The sequence below is a fragment of the Sorex fumeus genome, unplaced genomic scaffold (assembly GCF_029834395.1).
Source record: "Sorex fumeus unplaced genomic scaffold, SorFum_2.1 ptg000199l, whole genome shotgun sequence".
Classification (NCBI taxonomy): Eukaryota; Metazoa; Chordata; class Mammalia; order Eulipotyphla; family Soricidae; genus Sorex; species Sorex fumeus.
The window spans coordinates 1,036,794-1,054,566 of NW_026606256.1; the positions used below are offsets into that span (position 1 = coordinate 1,036,794).

General features: G+C 63.0%; 2 protein-coding genes across 2 annotated transcripts in view; both read right to left on the bottom strand.

The window, feature by feature from the left end:
- Nucleotides 1–1,445: 1,445 nt before the first annotated feature.
- HSPB1 (heat shock protein family B (small) member 1) lies at nt 1,446–3,007 on the bottom strand. Its single transcript, XM_056108225.1, has 3 exons — nt 2,534–3,007; nt 2,108–2,171; nt 1,446–1,752 (listed from the first exon to the last, which is right to left on the bottom strand). Exons 1-3 carry the CDS (start codon nt 2,913–2,915, stop codon nt 1,563–1,565), a joined length of 636 nt encoding a protein of 211 aa, XP_055964200.1. The 5' UTR covers nt 2,916–3,007; the 3' UTR covers nt 1,446–1,562.
- A 7,682-nt stretch (nt 3,008–10,689) lies between these two features.
- SRRM3 (serine/arginine repetitive matrix 3) overlaps nt 10,690–17,773 on the bottom strand; it is a 50,480-nt gene continuing 43,396 nt past the window's right edge. Inside the window, exons 12-15 of the mRNA XM_056108213.1 lie at nt 13,608–13,963; nt 12,852–13,076; nt 12,621–12,758; nt 10,690–11,231 (exon numbers count right to left, since the gene is read on the bottom strand). Coding sequence (XP_055964188.1) covers nt 11,003–11,231; nt 12,621–12,758; nt 12,852–13,076; nt 13,608–13,963 — 948 coding nt within the window. The 3' untranslated portion in view covers nt 10,690–11,002. The remainder of the gene's footprint in view (nt 11,232–12,620; nt 12,759–12,851; nt 13,077–13,607; nt 13,964–17,773) is intronic.

Genomic DNA, 17,773 nt, shown 5'->3' on the forward strand with positions numbered 1-17,773 from the left:
GCAGAGGGCATAACGGTGCCCAGGAGACAGGCACCCCTGGTTCTGGGCGCCAGGTTGCTGGGTGAGGGCGGCGGACTCCGGTGGAGGAACCCAGAACCAGCTGAGACAGGGTGTGGTGTGGGTGCCAGGGACAGGGCAAATCAGATCGAAAGGTTGCATGAGTAAGTAATGGGTGGGTCTGGCCCCCGAGATGGGCCCAGACTCGTTCTGCCAGGCAGGTCAGCGCAGTGTTTGATCATAGTGTGGATTTCCTCCCTGGCCTCCTGCCAGGTCCTGCCAGGCTCTGGGGCCCCACCTGGCAGGACTGCAGCAGGGCGATGGTGCTACCGCAGGGGTGGAGAAGTAGCTGAGCTGAGTTTGGGGGGGAGGGGGAATTTAGGGGCTGCCCCTGGTTTCCCCTGCAGCGGCTGCTTCTCTCGTCAGAGACCCACAGAAAGGCATTTGTGCCCCTTAGGAAAGAACACAGAGGGGTTGCAGGGGTGTGGCGCAGTGGCTAAAGGCACCTGCCTGCAACCTTGAAGGCGTCTGGTCTTGAGTTCACATCCCCGGTGTCCCATATATGCCAAGCATCATCCCCATATCCCTGAGGTGCTTTTTTTTTGTTGTTTGGGGGCCACACCCAGAGGTTCTTATGACTTGCTCTTCACACTGTGCTCAGGGATCACTCCTTGAGGTGAGTGAGGTGCTTGGGAAGCCATGTGGGGGTGCCAGGGATCTAACTCAGATGTGCCATGCAAGGAAAGTGCCTCAAGCCCTGCAAATGCCTCAATAACATTGAGATAATCAATAATATTATCTCCCTGGGCCTGCTGTCTGTGAGCCTGGCACCACACACCAACAAAACTAGGTACCCACAGAGGATCTCCCCAAAGCGTCAGGCTCTGGGACCTTCCTCCTGGAGACAGTGTAGGGTCCTTTCAATTCTTGGGGACTTTGGGAACCCCCAAACCACACCCATTTCCCTCTCCTCCAGATCCCTCCTGGAGTGAGATGAGATGAGATGGATGGGGTGAGGTGTCACTCAAATGCAGGCCCAGGTAGGTGCTCCAGTCTCTGAAGCAGCCAGGACAGTCCCCCTCTGCTGCCACATAGGTCCCCTGTTCTCAGTCTCCTGGAGACAGCGGTGGCCCTTCAGACAGGACAGCTGTCAGAGAACTCTGGGCTGCTCCCCTTTGCTTGCTCTGTCTGTCTTTCCCAGCAGAAACCTCTGCTCTGGCTCTAGGCAGGCATTGCTGGATGACATCATTTTTTCTTATTTTTGGGGCAGTGGGTAGGGAACCCTAGGGCCTCATACTTGCAGTATGTTCTTTCCTGCTACACCAGCACTTCGAGGCAATGTGGGCCTTGGGACAGGAGGACAACGGACACACAAGCTTGACCAGTAAGTGACCAGGAGGCCACCAGCCCGAGGTCTCACCAAGGTTGGAGGCAGAAGCACATTGGGGGTGCATCCAAGTTTATTTGAGAAAAACGGAAGAGGGACGTATCAAAAGAGCAATGAGGCTGGGGCGGGAAGGGACAGGTTCCTGGGGTGGGGGTGGGCAGTGGTCCCTGAGAGCTGTTCACTTGGCGGCAGCTTGCTCGGATTTCCCAGCTTCCGGGCCTGAGAGCTGGGCTCTTGACTCGAAGGTGACGGGGATGGTGATCTCAGACGACTGGGTAGCGGGCTTGGGCATGGGGGCCTCGACGGTGAGCATGCCCTCGGGAGACAGGGAGGAGGAGACCTGGGCGGCATCCACACCGGGGGGCAGCCTGGACGGTGGAAAAGACCAGTGTTAAAGACCCAGGTGATTCCACGCCTCTCCTGCGGTTCAGCCCCCCAAAGCTCCACCTTCCTGCGGCAGCTCCAGCAGCTCCAACCTCCAATGGACCCACCCCATAGGCTCCACCCTCCAAGGGACCCGCCCCATAGGCTCCATCCTCCATTGGACCCGCCCCTAGACGCCGCATCCTCCAGAGGCCACGCCCATCAAGGTTTCACCCTCCCGCGGCCGCGCCCCCAGTAGCCCCACCCGCCAGAGGCCACGCCCCTAATGCGTCACGCTTCCGGGCCCGCCCCAGAGGCTCCACCCTCTCGCGGCCCCGCCCCCAGCGGCCCGGGACTCACGTGTATTTGCGAGTGAAGCAGCGGGAGATGTAGCCGTGTTCGTCCTGTCTCTCTTCGTGCTTGCCTGTGGGGCGGAGAGATGGAGAGGTTAGGAACTGCAAGAGGGGTGCACCCACATCCAAACTGCCCCCCGAAGGGCCAGACTTCAGACCCATCCAGATGGGCAGAGAGCTCGGGCGGGGGGGTGGCGAGCACTTAGAGCTATCTGCAAAGTTTGGTTCGGGGCTCCGAGAGTCGGGGGCGCGGGACGGGGCCACGCCACGCCCCCTCCGCGGGGAGTCAGCCCCACGGCCCGGCTGGAGGGGCCTTTCGTGGCTCCCCGGAGCGTTTCCCGAGCAGAGCGGGTGGGTGGGAGCCGCCTCGGCCCGGGTTCCCGGGTTCGGGAGCGGGCGGCGCAGCGCAGCGGGGGCCGGGCGCGGCGCTCACCGGTGATCTCCACCACGCCGTCCCTGGTCTTGACCGTCAGCTCCTCGGGGGCGAAGTGGTTGACGTCCAGGGCCACGCGCCAGCGGTCAGCCGTGTGTCGGAGCTCCGAGACGCCGCTGCTGAGCTGCCGGCTGAGCGCGCGGCTGTAGGCGGGCGCGGGCGCGGCCACGGCCACGGCCGGGGCGCAGTCCACGGGCGCCGCGGGCAGCGGGCGCACGTAGCCGGGCCAGCCGCTGGACCCGAGCCACTGCGACCACTCCTCGGGCAGCCGCGGCAGCCCGAAGGCCGTGTCGAAGAGGCGGCTGTGTGCCGAGGGCCAGTTGGCGAAGGGCTCCCAGCTGGGGCTCCGCAGGAGCGAGAAGGGCACGCGGCGCTCGGTCATGCTGCTTGGCGGCGCTGGGGGCGACTGGAGGCGGCCGGAGGGAGAAGTGCGGGGCGCTGCACCCCGCCGCGCTCTTATGGGCCTCCCAGCCGGGTATTTTTAGCAGGCGTGTCTCAGGTCTCTATTAATGGCAATGACCGGCTGCGGGGCAGCCCCTCCCCTGCATACCGGAGCGGGGGCGGGCTGAGGAAGGCCCAGCCCAATCTGGAATCTTCTCTCCTGTTGGAGAAAACAAACGACGGGGAGCGTGGTGGACGCTGAGCCAGCGCCCACCACCCGACCCCCCCCCCCCCCGCCCCCCGCCTCCGCCGCGGGCCTGGCGCTAAAGTGCACGCGTCTGGTGGGGGTATAGGTGGAGCGAGTGGCTGCTCCAGGGGCGAGTGTCCCAGGCCAGATGGCAGGAAGGGGCCAGCTGGGATTGGAACCCCCCGAGTTTGTGATATACAGTGAATGGTTCCTAGTGAGGACTGCGAGTCACTCCCTGCCTCCATTCCTCTCCACATGCACTGGGGCCCTTGAGACACTGAGTTCCGCAGTGTCCTCCCTCTGGAAGTTGGTGATAATCAGGCTGACATCATGGTCCAGGGGAGCATTCAGAAATGCGAAGTGGCTGGCTCGGCCCTGGGTCTGGTCCATGTTTAGTTATTGTTTTAATTGCTACTTGTGCTAATTGTCTCTGCTGGGGCCTGAACCAAGAGAGGTGGGACCGAAGGCCAGGGCTTTGCGGGGTGCTCCTGGCTGGTGGATTTGGCGGCCCCAGGCCAGAGACCCCAGCCCTAAGGCCAAGAGGGGTCTCTAGAGGGATACCTCTCCAGGGCTGTTCTTTTCTTTTTTTGACCCTGAATGTGACCTCAGGACATTGTCTCTGGCTTTGCTGTAGGGTTGGGGCAAGTCTCCTCCTTTCCGTATTTGAAGATCATGATTTCAAAGTCCCTTTGCTTCTGATCCCCTCAGTACAAAGGGAGGGGCGGACCCTCAAGCTTACTTGTTGGGCCCTTGGCCTTTTGCCTGGCCCTGACCTCAGAGTGGCTCCACACTCCACCACCCCCCAACTCCCAGAGGCTGGTGCTCCGGCTGCCAGTTGCTCCAGACACCCCCTCCTCCTCCCCCATCCCTTTCCGCTTCCTCTCACCCCCTCCTGCTCTCCCTGACCCCCAGGCCCCCTGTTCTCCCCAGACTCCCTCCCGCTCCCCTACCCTCTCCTACTTGCCTTCTCTCAGTTTAAGTCCTAGTACCCCCTTCTTTTTAAATTTATTGGGGGAATTATTTGGCGTCCTGGGGCAACTCCCAGTAGATATGACATCATATGGCACTGGGGGCCCCCAGGCATGAGCTCTGCCCCTTGAGCCATCTTTCAGGCCTGTGGATGAGGGGTGGGGCGTATGCAGGGCCTAGGTTGGATCCCCAACACCACATGGCCCCCTCGCATTCCTGGGGAGGGCTGAGGAAGCTGAGGTTCCGAGAGATGCAGTGACCAGCCCAATTTCCAATAAGGCATGGACTTAAGTCTCTTTTCTAGGGCTCTGCTCCCCGGGGCCCCTGCCTTGGCATCCCCCAACGGCCCCTGCAGAAGACCCCCAGGCCACTGCAGCTTCTTTGCCCTGCCACGGTAGCTGGCCTAGGGTGGCTGGTGTATGGGGGGCCCAGCCTGGGAGGCAGCTGGTGTCAGGGGCAACTGGCATGGGGTCGGCCGGTTTGAGGGGAAGCTGGAATGGGGTCAACTAACTCCAGGCCCCTCCTCTTGACACTCTGACTCCCGTTGAGACTCAGTTTCTCTTTCCAGAGAGAGGGTTCTTGGGTGCCCCCCGTGCTCCCCATCAGAAAGCCAGACTGGACCAGGAAGCTGAGAATGGCTTCAGCAGAGCTCCCAGGGCACTGGTGGGTCACAATGAGGGGGCAGACAGGCCCCATCCTGCCCCTCCTGGCCTTGCTGGGTGATGTGTTAAACAGGAGCGGGGGGGGGGGGGTCTCGGTTGGAATCTGCTGACCACCCTCCTCTTAGCACTTCCTGGCACTCCCAGCCCCTCTATAAATCTATTGTAAACTCATAGTGAGGTCAGCCTTATAAAACCAGGCTGAGATCAGGACCGCGGCCCTTTATCCGCCCTTGCTTGCCCACCGTGGCCCAGACTCGAGCTCGGGGCCCGCCCCGCACTGGCAGGTGGGTGTGATCGTGGTGCTTTCAAGTGCGGCCCCGCCACGCTCTGGGTGCGGTTGGCACTTTGTAGACAGAAGCTCCCTTCATCTCGCCTGAAACCAGGGCGGGGTGGCGCTGGGCACTGCTGCCACCCGCCCACCGCCCGCGCAGGCACCTTGTGCAATGCCAGGCGGGCCCCCCACATCCCACAGGGCGCTCTGGGGCAGGGGTGGCCGAGCTAAACATACACCTGGAGCCCCTAGATATGAAGCACTTGACCCCCCCCCCCCCCGCCCCGGTGTTTCCAATACACACTGCAAAATCCATCCCAAGGCAGCGAGGAAGCAGGGGTAGTGGCCAAAATGGGATTTGGGGGTCACATAAGGCTGGGTTGAATCTGGGCACCCAGGCCTGGAGCCTCTCGGAGTCTGCCTGACTCAAAACAGGGATGATGGTGCTGAAGCGATAGTACAGCGGGGAGGGCATTTGCCTTGCACACGGCTAACTTGGGTTCGATCCCTGGTGTCCCATATGGTCCACCAGCACCGCCAGGAGTGATTCCAGAGTGCAGAGCCAGGAGCGACCCCTGAGCATTGCCAGTTGTGACCCAAAAAGTCAAAGAAAAACTCCCCAAACCCAAAAACCAAAATAGGGTTGATGGCACGCCCTCCCCCGATGCCTCGTGGGGAGTCCCCCAAATGGCCAAAGTTAGTGAGCCTGCTTTCCTCATGTCCATTTTGGGAGGAAGCTCCCTAGCAGTGTTGGGACTAACCCTGGGACGGAATCCGCGTCCTGCCCTCTGGGCCTCTCCCCGGCTCAGCTCTCTGGACACAAGCCCAAGGCTGCTTGTGGAGCGCCGTGGGGTACGCTTCTCCCGTGACCATCAGCACCCCATTCTTCAGACGGGAGAGCCAATCAAGGGTGAGCCGTGCTGCTGATGGGGGCAGAGGGAACTGGGCCACTCACTGGGGAGCACCTTCCTTGAAAGCCCAGGATGGGTTGGGGGTATCTGGGGTGCAGGCTGTGGTCTGGGGCCACTCCAGCCCTGCCCCTCTGGGTAGGTGTAATCTCCTGGGCAGGAGTGGTGAGAGTGGATGAGTAGTGCAGGGGTTAGAGCACTAGTAACCCCTAGCATGCGTGGCCCAACTTCCCTGCACTGCATATACCCCGCCCCCCACAACACCGCTCTGCCCCTGTGGGGCCCAAGTACCTTGGAGAACCCCACGGCATCGGCTGTACGTCTGTACCACCAAGGGGCTGGGGCTCCACCTCACATCCACCCACTCTGGGTCCTGACATTAACTCTCTTGCCTTGGGGGGGCCGAGAATGACTGGGAGTGGCCCTGGGTCACCTCAGCACTGCTGGGGGACCCCCCTCCAAGTAACCTGAGTGGGGAGGACTGAGTTTCTGCCCTCCCCCCACACCCCTCCAGCCTTCGGCCCAGCTGCCCTTGGTAGCTTTTCTGGGATTAAGAGGATGGATCCGCCCCCCAGGATTTCCCAGAAGCCGCGGGGGGCGGGGAGCAGGCACTGCAGGGTCCCTTCTGGCCTGTTTAGCCCCAAGACTGCGGCAGCCTCCTCTCCTGGCGCTGGGCCCCACCTTGGCCCCAGCTGCCCCACCCCAGGAGTGGCTGAGTCAGCCCCCCAGTGCTGGCCCAGCCTCTGGGAGAAAGAGCCAGAATGCCCTGGCAGCCTCCCGCCTTCCTCCCCGGGGCTGACAGCTGATGGATGGATCCCGCAGGGCCTGCTGGGGAGGGACAGAGAATGTCTGGGGGTGGGGGCCGGACCTCCTCAGGTGCCCAGACACTGCCCGCCAGAGATCCCATTCCCAAGATCCTCTTGCCCTTCCCCTCCCCCCTGGATGCCACTCCTGAAGGGGAGGTCCGGTCCGTCCTCCACCCCCCCACCCCTGCTGTCCAGGAGCAAGAATCTCCAGCCCCGCTCCAGGCTGTGACCTTGGCCGGGCGCCGGCTCTCGTGACTCATTTTCTTCATCTGTGCCCTGAGACCATTGCACTGGATGTTCTGGAAGATTCCTTCCAGAGCAGTGAATCAAGTTTCTCCTCCTCCGTGTACCGCCCCCCCCCCCCCCCCCCCCGCCCCACACACACACCTGCCAGCTAATGTTGCTGGGCGGGGAGAGAGGGGGATAGAACAGGGGCAGGGACAGGGCACCCTGCTGCCCAGAAGCTAGGCTCGGTGGCGCTGTCGCAGGGAGAAGCACCCCCTCTCTCTTTGGTTTTCTTTTGATATGTTTTTGTTTTGGGGGCACACCTGGCGATGCCCTAGGCTTACTCCTGGCTCTGCATTCAGGCATCAACCCGGCGGGCTTCAGGATCGGGCCCCTTTGGGCTGCAGGCCAGGCGAGCGCCCTGCCGGTGGTACGGTCCAGCCCTGCACCTTCCTGTTCTGGCAGCTCCAGGAAACTTCTCAGGGAAGGAGCTTGGGAGCAGCAGAGGCGCGGTCAGGGGTTCCTGAACCTCTCTGGGAGGCTGTGGATGGGAGACACTGGCCCTCACCCACCCTGGGCATGTGCACCCCTGAGTCGTCAGCCTGGGTCTGGGTGCAAGACAAGAAGGGGAGATGCACAGCGTTCTGTGTTCTCCCCCCTCCCCCTACCTTACTCCCGCCCCCCTCCCATTCCTATTCGGCCCCCCTGTTGCTGTCTTAGGGGTAGGAGAACGGCAAGGGTCCCTGTCTGAGGAGAAGGACCAGGAGTAACCTGCTGCACCCCAAACCCACCCTGGGGAGGCCCCTGAGTCCGCCCCGCCCCCTCCCTCCGCCGCGGAACTGGGGTTTCCTGTTTTCCACATGCCTTCTTGGCAGTACTTTTCCCTTTTCTCAAGGTAGCGAGCACAGGCTGTGGGGTGGGAAGCACCCTCCGCCCTCCCCGGCAGCAGGACCCCCGGTAGCTGGGGGTGGAGCCGGAGAAGTGGGGTGCTAGAACGGGTCGGGCTCCCTGCCGGAAGGGGCGCCCTCCTCTGCCCCGCCCCCTCCCCGCCCTGGCTGCCTCCGTAGCGCCCTCTAGTGTCCACCTGCTGCCACTTACCTTTGTTTTGTCCCTGGTGTTCCCCCGCCCCCACCCCACCCCCATCCTGGGTCCTGGAGCCCCTTTATTCATTGTCACCCAGTCCCTCAGCACCCCCGGGTTCTGGAGCCTTGTTATTCATTGTCCCCCCTCAGCTCTTCATTCCACAAACATCTCCGGGGGTGCCTGTTTACGGGGGCTGCTGCAGAGACCAAGAAGGCTCATCCTGGTCTCCAGAAAGGCACAGGTTTGGGGAGACTTAGAGCACTGGGCCTGGGAGGAGCCCACTGTTGGGAGAGGCTGGGCAGCCGCACTGCCACGGAGCACCAGGAGGGCTTCTTGGAGTAGGAGGCAGCGGGAACTGGACCGTCCTCAAGCCAGGAGCTTATTCATGAGGGGCACCAGGGCGTCAGCTGAACTGAGGTGTCTAGAGTCGCAGTGGTGGGGGAGGACAGTCATCCCTGAGGAGCCCTTGTGAAGGCCACAGCCGAGCCCTATGGGCAGGTGCTTCTGTTTGTAGGTGCTAAATGAGCCATGTCCTTTGGATGAACGCTCAGATTTGCATTTTGTTTTTTTTTGGGGGGGGGCCTCCCAAGTAGTTCTTTTGAGGCCCCGGGGCCACTCCTGATGAGACTCAGTTCCCAGGCCAGCAAGAGGAGCTGGAGGCCCTGAAGCTCTGGTGCTGGGGGCCTCCAGGCCCACCCTGGGGGGGCAATTGGGGTTGACTGTGCCCATGCCCCCACAGTCTCCCCAGGACAGTCAGATTTGCATTTGGGCAGAGCCAAGGGCAGGCTAGGGCCGGGTCTGGCACTGAGGTGCAAAGAAAGGAAAGAAGAGGGCAGTGGTGGTAGGTGTGTGTGTGGGGGGCATTTGCCTTGCACCTGGTCGACCCGGGTTCGATCCCTGGCACCCTATAGAGTACCCTGAGCCCTCCTGGGAGTGATCCCTGAGCACAGCCAGGAGTAACTCCTGAGCATTGTCAGTGTGGCCCCCAAAACTAAAAAACACAAAAATAATGAATGCTGCCCAGCTGAGAAGGAAGAGAGGAGAAGGGGAGTTTGTGGGTGTTTTTTTTTTTTGTTTGTTTTTTACTTTTTAGGTCACACCCAGCGATGCACAGAGGTTACTCCTGGCTCATGTACTCAGGAATTACTCCTGGCGGTGCTCGGGGAACCCTATGCGATGCTGGGAATCGAACCCGGGTCGATCACATGCAAGGCACAACGCCCTACCCGCTGTGCTATCACCCCAGCCCCTGTGGGTGTGCTTTGACAGCTGAGAGAAAACCTGGTGAGGGGGTGAGGCAGTGCAGCAGGCAGGGTGCTTGTCTTACATGTGGCCAACCCAGCTTTGATCCCCAGCTCTTCGTGCGGTTCCCCCAAACACCGCCTGGAGCAACAGCTCCCCAGTGAAATAAATGCACCAATTCCTCCTTTCTCGGCCCCTATGGGCCACCAGGGTCTGGGCAGGGCCTGGAGCCGATGCTTGCACTACGCCAGGCCTTCCCAGGGCAAGATTTTTTTTCTCTTGGTTGCACCCCAGCTTCCCAGCCTATAAGTCACAAAGCTGGGAGAGTCAGAGCCCAGGGGTCCAGCTGCAGGGAGGGGCCGCGTCACTGGTGAGTGGGGCCAGGCAGGGGGTGGTCCAAGGATCAGGAGCAAGGGGGGTCTTCTTGGCTTCCTGGGCTGCAGGGAAGGCCAGACACTCCGGCAGGAAGCCCCCTTGGGCCCCAGTTTCTCCACGTCACTTCTTCTCTCTGGACCCCTCATTCCCAGCAGCCTCCCGCTCCCCCGGGCACCCACGTCCACAGACACCGGCTCTCACACGTGCCATCCGGGCACCGAGTGTGTTTATTAGAGTCCAACTGTGACCCACTCCACGGAGAGAGAGGGAGGGGGACAGGCGAGAGAGGGGACCCCGGACCAGACCCCAGTTGCTCCCCACTCTGCCAGCTGCCCTGCGAGACCAAGGAAGACTGGGTGACATCCCTGAGGACCCCAGGAGGTGGGGCTGAGGGCAGCGAGGAGGGGGTGTGCTGGTGCCCCAGGACCTCAGTCCGGGGGGTTGGTCCCCTCTCTTTCTTCTACTGCAGCACCCCCTCTCTGGCAGGAAGTCATGCTCCCTTAGACTGGCTCTCCCCGTGTCCCCTACCTACCCAACCCTACACTGCCAGCTGTCCCCTCCCCAGACCAGGGGGATACGGGGTCTTGCTCGGCCAGTGGCCGCCGACTCTCCTGACCTCTGTGCCCTCAGGGCTGCGTGCTTGTGTGGCCTGTCTGTCCCCATCTCTGCTGCTCAGAGGGCTTGGCAGGCGAGGGCCAGACCCAGAGTGGGGCCAGAAGTGGAGTCCATCTCCGTTCTTGGGCGAGCTGCCAGCTCATGACCCTCCTGGTCTGGCCCTCGGGGAGCCAGGGGAGGGATTTGGGGGAGACCGTGGGCCCCTCTGAAGTTCCAGCCAGCCCTCTCCTGCAGCCTGATAGGAAGGCAGCTGCCCCCCAGCCTGGAAGATGGGGCATCAGGGTTCAGCCTTTCCTACCTGCCTCCAAATAAGACCGTACTCCCTGTCTCTGCCTCCCCCCCAAGGGTCCCGGTAAGAAAGGCTATGGGCCTGGGGATGGGGCTTCCAGATCCCACACTGCCAAAGGTACCCCTGATTTTGGCTGCATGGCGCTGATGTCCAGCCTGGAGAGCTGGTCTCAAGCAGGAAGGGGCGCAGGTGGCCCCTGTGATCGCAGCGGCTCTTTGTTCCCTGGACCTGGTGGTCAGGCAGCAGGCGGGGAGCTGGGACCCTGAGAAGCAGCAGAATCTGGCTGCCCCCGGTCTGGAGGGCACCCCCCCACCAAGGTCTTCCCTGGCCCGGGGACCTCTCTGTGACCTTGGGGTGCGCCCCCCTCCCTCCCGTGTGAGTTTGGGGTCTCTGGGTTCAGAAGCCCCCACTCTCTGAGCTGCTCCGGCTGTAGTAGCTGGGACTGGGGGTCCGGGAGGGGCTGCGTGTGCGGCTGCGGGTCCCGCGGCTGCGGCTGCTGTAGCTCCCCAGGCTGGGCCCGGGGCTGGGGCCGGGGCTGGGGCTGCGGCTGGAGTAGTCGCTGCTCAGGCAGCTGGAGGATGAGGAGGGGCTGGGCCGGTAGTAGGGGATCGGGCGCTTTCTGGCACTGCGGGAGGAAAAAGCCAGTTACCTCCCACCCTTCCAGGGTCCTGAGGCTCTATCCAACACCCCCACCTCTGCAGTGACCAGGGGTTCCCCACCTCCTTTCCTGCCCTTCTGCCCCTCCCCATTTTTCCACTCCTAGGAGAGCCCTTCTTGCCAATTTCATGGGGTTACCTCCCTTCCTCCCCCCCACATGCTTGCTTTTCCGCAAGCATGGGGACCCATTTTAGCTTGACTGAAGAGGTGTCAGTTGATCTCAATATGGGGCTCCCCCCAGCATACACGCACCAGCTGCAAAGTGCCCTGCGTGCTCCCCCCTCCAAACAGACGAACAAAAGGTGGGGATGACCCTGGCCACTGCTGCGCATGTCCAAGCCTTGCCCATCTCCTGGCTCTGCTCCTCACCGAGCCCCCCCACTCTCCCCCTGAGCCCCCCAACCCCGAGTTAGTGTGAAATCAGGAAGCTGTGACCCAGAAAAAGAGTGGTTAAGGGGGCATTCTGCCCTGTGGCTCAGGGTTAATTCTGAGGAAGAAAAAGGGGGACATTAGTGGGGGGAGGAGGAGGAGATGGTGGCAGCCTGGGATGGGGGTCCCTGGGGGTGCTGGATGTAAGGGACCCCTCCGTGCATTGGTGGGGTATATAAGTTGTCTGGGGGTGTCCTAAGCTCGGGGACTTGATTGATATCTGTGCAGGGAGCTTGGAGCCATGCCAAGGGTGGAAGAGATCTGGGCGCCGGGGCACAGGGATCGCCCTTCCTGAGCCCAAGCAGAGCTGGTGCCCAGTTTCACATGGCCTCTGCCTCTCCCCGCCCATCCCCCACCTGGGGCCTGGCCATCAGGAGTGTGGGCAGACCCTATTCTCACAGACACTGTCCTGCTGGAGAAGCCGGCCCCGGTGTCTGTCTGTGGGTGCAGCCCCCTTGGCGACCCCCAGGCGTCTACCCCTTCACCCCCTCCTCCAAATCCCCGAGGCTGGAAGGTCAGAGTGGGGTTAGAGAGAGGAGAGGCGTCCGGATCGCTCACATGGGCATCCCCCGGCAGCCGGGGGGCGGGAGAGGGGCCACCTGGGCCCAGGGCTGCCCACAGGCCACTCGGCAGGCTGGACCTTCGACGAGGAGAGAAGGAGAGATGTTGTGGGGGTGGGAATGCGGACGGAAGGGCTGGGTGGCAGGAAACGGAGGTTTAGCGGCTCAGCTCCTGCCGGCTGCCCACCCCAGGTCCAAGGGCCTCCCCCGGGGAAGTTCCCCCCCACCCCGCCCCGCACCCCGGCATCTCCAGGCCCCTGGACTCTCACGGCTCCCCGCCGTGCGGATCCCTGCCCTGAACCCTTACCCGCCGTCCCCTCCGCCTGGAGGACGGTGGCCCCGTCCACACCACCCGGGCCTCCCCGTACCTGGTGATGCGCCGCGGCTCCATGAAGCTGGGCGAGTCCCGGCGCCGCTTGCGGATGGGCGAGTAGCTGCGGGAGCGGCGCCGGGCGCGGTTAGCCTCGGCCTCGGCGTGCCTGGCGCGGCCTTCGGCGTCCTTGTCCCTGCGGGGGCCCGACGTGAGCCCCACGTCCCGGCGCGGCGGCCCCGGCCTGCGCCCCCCGCCGCCCGCGCGCGCCCCGGCCGGCCCCGCTCACCGGCCCGCGGCCTTCTTGGGCGACGGCGAGCGGCTGGGGCTGCGGGTCCGCTTCTCCGCCGAGCGCGAGCGAGACTTGGACGGCGACCGGCTGGAGCCCCACGACCGCGGCGGGGGCCCGGGGCTGCGCGACGAGCTCGTCCCGTCGGGGCCGCCGTGCCGGCCGCGCGCGCCGGGGGACGGGGAGGTGCTGGCGGGCCGGGCGCGCGGGGGCCGCTCCTTGGTCCTGGACGGGGCGGGCGACAGGGGAGCTCAGTGGAGGGGCGCGCCCACTGCACCCGGGAGTGGGCACCCGGGAGTGGGTGGGGGGCGGCGGAGGGCGCGAGTGGCCGGGGAGAGGAGGGGGCCGGTGGTGGGGAGAGGGTCGGACGGCGGGGGTCCCGGGAGCGGGGAGGGAAAAGCCCCGGAGGGGGCGACTTAGATGGGGAGGAGTCACGAGGGGGGTGTCGGGAGGCCAGAGACGGGGTCGGTGGCCAGGTAGGGGTGAGGAGGGCAGGGGTGCAGGAAGGGCCAGGAGGGCAGGGGTGCGGGGAGGGGCAGGGCCAGGGAGGGTCCAGGAGGGCAGGGGTGCGGGGAGGGGCAGGCCCAGGGAGGAGCCAGGAGGGCAGGGGTGCGTGGAGGGGCAGGCCCAGGGAGGGGTCAGGAGGGCAGGGGTGCGGGAGGGGCAGGACCAGGGAGGGGCGAGGAGGGCCGGGGTGCAGGGAGCGCCAGGACTGCGGACCGTGACCGGGCCGGGGCGCGCGGGCCCGCGACTCACCGTTTCCCGTGCCCGCCGTGGCCTCGCTCGGAGCCGGGCTCAGCGCCGGGTCCCGGGGCGTCGCCCCCCGAGTCGCTGCTGGAGCGGGCCCGGCTGAGCGAGCGCGACGAGTCCCGGGGGGCCGCGGGCCGGGCTCGCCGACGCCCCCTGCGGCGGGGCGCGGACGCCGAGGAGCGGGAGCGCCGCCGCCGCCTTCGCCTTCGCCGCCGCCGCCGGGCCGGGCCCGCAGCGCCGCCTCCTCTGCCGGGCGCCGACGGCGCCGCGCGCGGGCTCGGGCTGTGCTTCCCCCGCGCCGGCGGCGTGGCTGCGTCGGCCTCCGCCTGGTCGCCGGCCCTGGGCGAGGGCGAGCTGGGCTTCTGACGGGAGAGAGGCAGAGAGGGGCCGGGGGTGGAGGGGGACAGAGGAGGAGGAGGAGGAGGACCGAGGGCCCGGCGGGAGAGGAGTGCGGAGGACAGAGGGACAGACGGACGGAGGGAAGGGAGAGGAACAGAGCCAGAGAAGGAGACGGAGACACAGAACCAAGAAAAGAGCCGGCAGAAACACCGAGAGGGAGGGGGAGAGAAAAGGACAGACAGACAGACAGGATGAGAAAGGAGAGTGACAGAATCAGAGACACAGAAAAGAGATAAAGAGACACACAGAGAGAGAGGAGGCGGGGAGAGAGGACAGAGAGGGAGAGAGAGAGAAGAGAGAGGGATGAAGATAGAGGAGAAAGAGAGGGAGAGAGAGACGAGAGAGATGGGGAGAGAGGAGAGGGAGAGAGGACATCCAGCCAGGAGCGAGCCCAGGGCGAGAGGAGACGGAGAGAGGGGGAGAGAAGGAGGGTGGTGGGGGGAGAGAGGGAGAGGGGGCTTTCATCGGGCCCAGGCGGGGGGCCCCATGGCCCGAGCATCGCGCACACGGTTCCCCGCGCCTGGCCTGCCTGTCTCTCTGTTCCACCTTCTGGGCCTCACACTGCAGCTCATGCAAGGTTCTCGGCATGCAAAACACAAGGGGAGGGGTGCGGAGCGGTGGGGGGGGCTGAAGGGGAGGGGGCTCCAGAACAGATGGGGGCTGGCCTTGCCCCCCCCAGGGGACAGACGATCCCGGCAGAGAGAAGAGAGAGGGCAGCCCGGGGAGGCCGGGCCAGGGCCAGCCCACCAGGCCGGGGCCCCCAGCGCAGGGGGGTGTGGGGGGGAGGGAATGGAGGGGCACACGGCACACAGATGGAGTGAGGGCGGGTGGGGGGGCTGGACAACTGAACTCAAAACTGAACCGAAGAAAGGGAGGAAAAACAAATTGAAAAATAAAATCCACAAATGTCATTAGATACCAAACTCAAAAACAAAGCCTGAAACTCCGGGACGGGGAAACGGACATTTTCCTGTCAACATGGTCCTTTCCTCGGCTTCAGCCCTGCAGAGACCCGTGGAGCTCTCAATAGCGCCCGACTGTCTTTCTGTTTCTCTCTTTTCTTTTTCTTTTTTTCCTTTTTCTTTTCTTTTCTTTTCTTTTTTTTTTAAAGCTCTGATTTTGTACTTCCCTCTTGGTTACGTCCACTTACCAATAAAGTGGTACTTCCTCCTTTAGTAGGTGTGTAAGAGAAGGGAAAAGTGTGGTAGCATAAGTTCATCATTAGATTCACAAAAATGCAAGAGAGATAGAGAGAGAGAGAGAAACGCAACCACCCCACTCTAGGCTGTGCAGAGGGCGGCAGCGCCGGCTCCGGGCCAACCGCTGGGTAGCAAGACGTCTGGGCTTTGGGGGGAGCGGGTGTTGGTTTGTCTTTTCCAGAAGTGGAGTCGGGACTTGAGGGTGGGGCTCTAGAAAGCCACTTGAGGGTGGGGCTCTGGCTGGGGTCCAGAAGCTCCAGGGCCTGCCTCGACCTCGCTGAGTGACACTGACCACCTTCCCCATCCCTGGCCTCAGTTTCCCCAACCTCAAAGGGAGACGGTTGGGTTTTGCTTCTGGAGCAACATACCCCTGGATTTTCTGCACACTCCCTTTGGGCTCACATCGATGGCGTGGGTCTCTGGACGCCTGTTTCCCTCCCCAAAGCCCCGCCCCCGTCCCGCCATCCCTAACACCATTTTGGGGCACCACCGAGGCAGATCCGGGGATTTAGCTCTGCGGCCTTAATTTGCATCGCAGTTTTGGCTTCCACTAAGGCCTCCATAAGGAGCATGCGCCCTTGCAAGGGCCAGAGGCTGGGGCCAGCTTTTGGACAGAAGGGGGAAAAAAAACACCTGCCCCTTGTGGGGGCACCTGTGCAGGCAAAGACCGACAGAAGCGCCCAGGATGCTGCCCCACGCTACAGTCCCGGAGACCTTGGGTCGTGGAGGCGGGGTCGAGAGAGCCTATTGGTGAAAAAGTGCAGCTGGCTCGTGATTGGTGGCTAAAGCAGCCAATGAACATCTAGCAGTGAGCGCCGCTGCCCCGCGTTAATTGGAATCGAAGATTTCCTGGGAGAACTTGGAGGGTCTCTGCTTGGGGCAGAGGCTGGCGGAGTGGATAGCATCAGGGATCGGGGTGCCCCTCCAACACCCAACTTGCCTGATCATCATCTCACCCCTAGATCGGGGGAGGTGGGTGCTGGGTAGTCCAGCCGTCTGAGATGGTTCCTTTCAGACAGCGCCCGGAGACCCTGGTCCCCCGAGACACAGTCCTGCACCCTAACAGAGGCCTCACAGCTCCCAAGGCCCCTCCCTGCTCCGTCCTTGGCTCTGTCATCAACAATTCCCTCCAGAAGGAGCAAAGAGGAAGGAGCTCCAGATCCCTTATGTTTCTAGCGGCCGGAACGTGGAGCCCCGAAAACCAATGCATAGTGGTCCATACCGAAGGGGTCACCGGGCCCCTCCTTTAAGAAGTCTTTAACTTGCTTTTGATTGAAGGGTGGCTCAAGGCAAATAGGCAGGAAATGAACAGGGAGATTCTGGGCAGCACGTGACTCCTGCTCCAATCTAACTCTGAGCTGGGCCAGCTGCTTGGGCTTTAGGGAGAAATGACGCTGCGGGGGGCGGGGGGGTGGAGCCAGGTGCCAGGCACTGTGGGGCCCTCTAGACCCCCGGGCTGAGAGTGAGACAGGAATTTGAGGAACCTGAAGGTGCCATCAGCCCCGAAGGAAGAGTCCTCGGTTGATCGTGCGCCCCCTGCCGACCAAACACGGACGTGCATACATTCCCTTTCTCCCGGGCACCTCTCAGACCCAGAGAGGTCAGTCAAGTGGGACACCCTGAAATCACCCCGAGTTTGCTGAGGCCTTGAGTAAATGACTCAACCCCGTGGCCTCAGTTTCTCCAGTAGTCAAAGCAGAGAGGAACTGAGCTGGGATCCTTGCTGGGTCGACCAGGAGGGAACAGAGTGCTTCGCAGACTCTGGGCAGTGTAAGAAAGCCAGAAGCCTCCAGGGGGACCCCAAGTCTGGGTGTGCTCAGGGTGGCAGAGGATGGGAGTCAGGGGCTGCGGGTGGGGTGTTAGAGATCACTGGGGGTGGGGAGAGTCCTAGGGCCACCCTGGAGGCTGAGCCGGATGGGGCCCTCACGGTTGCCTGGTGTGAGCTTTCACTTCCAGTTCATTCATTCCTCCCCAAGTCGAGGGTGTTCCAAGTCCAGACACTACGGTGGGGGCGTCCTAGCTGGAAGGGGTCTTGGTGGCAAGGGACCTCCAAGCATCGCCTCCAGAGCCTGCTGTGGTTACTCCTGCCTGCTTTCCCTTCTGCCTCACAGCCTGCTAATGCCTGTGATTCTCTACTCTTAGCTCAAGGGCTGCTGCTTCCAGGAAGTCCTCCAAGAGGGATCAGGAGGGGAGCCCAGCCAGAAATGCTCCTTTCCATCTCTTCCTCCTATCAGTCCAAATGGGGCCAGGTCTGAGAGACAAGGGCATGTCTGGAAGGTCAGAGGCTTGGGGAGCTGAGTTCAGGTCACTGCCTCCCTGACTTGATGGCTGAGTGCTCCCGTGCTGGGGCCTCCTGCAGTTAGGGCCTCCATCAGACCCGCAGCACTTCCTCCTTGCCCAACCAACTTCCTTCTCTGTTCTCCTGGTACCCCCGGAAGAGGTTCAGAGTAAGTGATTTCCCCTGGACCTGCCCATGAGGTCCACTTCGAAAGAAGAGAAGGAATCGTTGGGGGTGGAGGCCTACCCAGGTGGGCAGAGAGGGGGTCCCCACCCTGAACTCTGACTAGGACCCTC